The following is a 910-nucleotide window of genomic DNA, read 5'->3' on the forward strand; positions in this document are numbered from 1 at the left end:
ACAACAAAACCCTGACAGCAGCAGCAGCAACAGCAGCAGCAGCAGCAACACCAGCAACAGCAGCAGCAGCAGCAACAGCAGAAGCAACAGCAGCAAAAACAGCACCACCAGCCCCAACAGCAACAGCATCAGCAGCAACACCAGCACCATCAACAGCAACAGCAGCAACAGCAGCAGCACAATCAACAGCAACAGCAGCAGCAGCAGCAGCAGCAGCAGCAACAGCAGCAGCAGCAGCAGCAGCAGTTTACCTCTTCATCAACGAATTCGCTCGACACGGGTAGAGCCAAGACAGAAGCAGCAGACTGCAGCAAGAGGCAGCAAAATGCTGTTGCTGTCTCAGCGCTCACACCTTCAATTGCCTGCAGCAGCAGCAGCAGCAGCAGCAGCAGCATGGGTAACAGCAGCCAAAGCACAGAAGCAGCAGCAGCAGCAGCAGCCACTGAACCCAGACCAGCAGCGACTACAGCAGCAGCAGCAGCAGCCAGACCACCCCCAGCAGCAACAACTACAGCAGCAGCAGCAGCACTCGGAGCACCCCCAGCAGCAGCAACAACTACAGCAGCAGCAGCAGCAGCAGCAGCAGCAGCAGCAGCAGCAGCAGCAGCACTCAGAGCACCCTGAACAGCAGCAACAACTACAGCACCAGCAGCAGCAGCAGCAGCAGCATCAGCAGCAGCAGCAGCAGCAGCAGCAGCAGCAGGAGCTGACTTGTTTTTTTTGTTTTTTTCTGACTAGTCTTTCATTGACGACATCGAAGGCCTGCAGCAGCAAACCCTCCGCCCCCTGAAACTCTGCGCCCCCCAGCCCCCAGCAGCAAAGACACCGCAGCACAGCAGCAACGTCTCCTAGTGCAGCAAGACACCTGCAGCAGCAGCAGCAGCAGCAGCAGCAGCAGCAGCAGCAGCGG

At 58.0% G+C, this 910-nt stretch overlaps 1 protein-coding gene across 1 annotated transcript in view; it reads left to right on the forward strand.

The window, feature by feature from the left end:
* EMH_0008850 (uncharacterized protein) overlaps positions 1-910 on the forward strand; it is a gene marked incomplete at both ends in the record, with an annotated part of 2,917 nt that overhangs the window by 1,586 nt on the left and 421 nt on the right. The window contains one exon of the mRNA XM_013498483.1: positions 1-713. Coding sequence (XP_013353937.1) covers positions 1-713 — 713 coding nt within the window. The remainder of the gene's footprint in view (positions 714-910) is intronic.

The sequence above is a fragment of the Eimeria mitis genome, genomic scaffold (genome assembly GCF_000499745.2).
Source record: "Eimeria mitis Houghton genomic scaffold, Emh_scaff345, whole genome shotgun sequence".
In the NCBI taxonomy this organism is placed as follows: Eukaryota; Apicomplexa; class Conoidasida; order Eucoccidiorida; family Eimeriidae; genus Eimeria; species Eimeria mitis.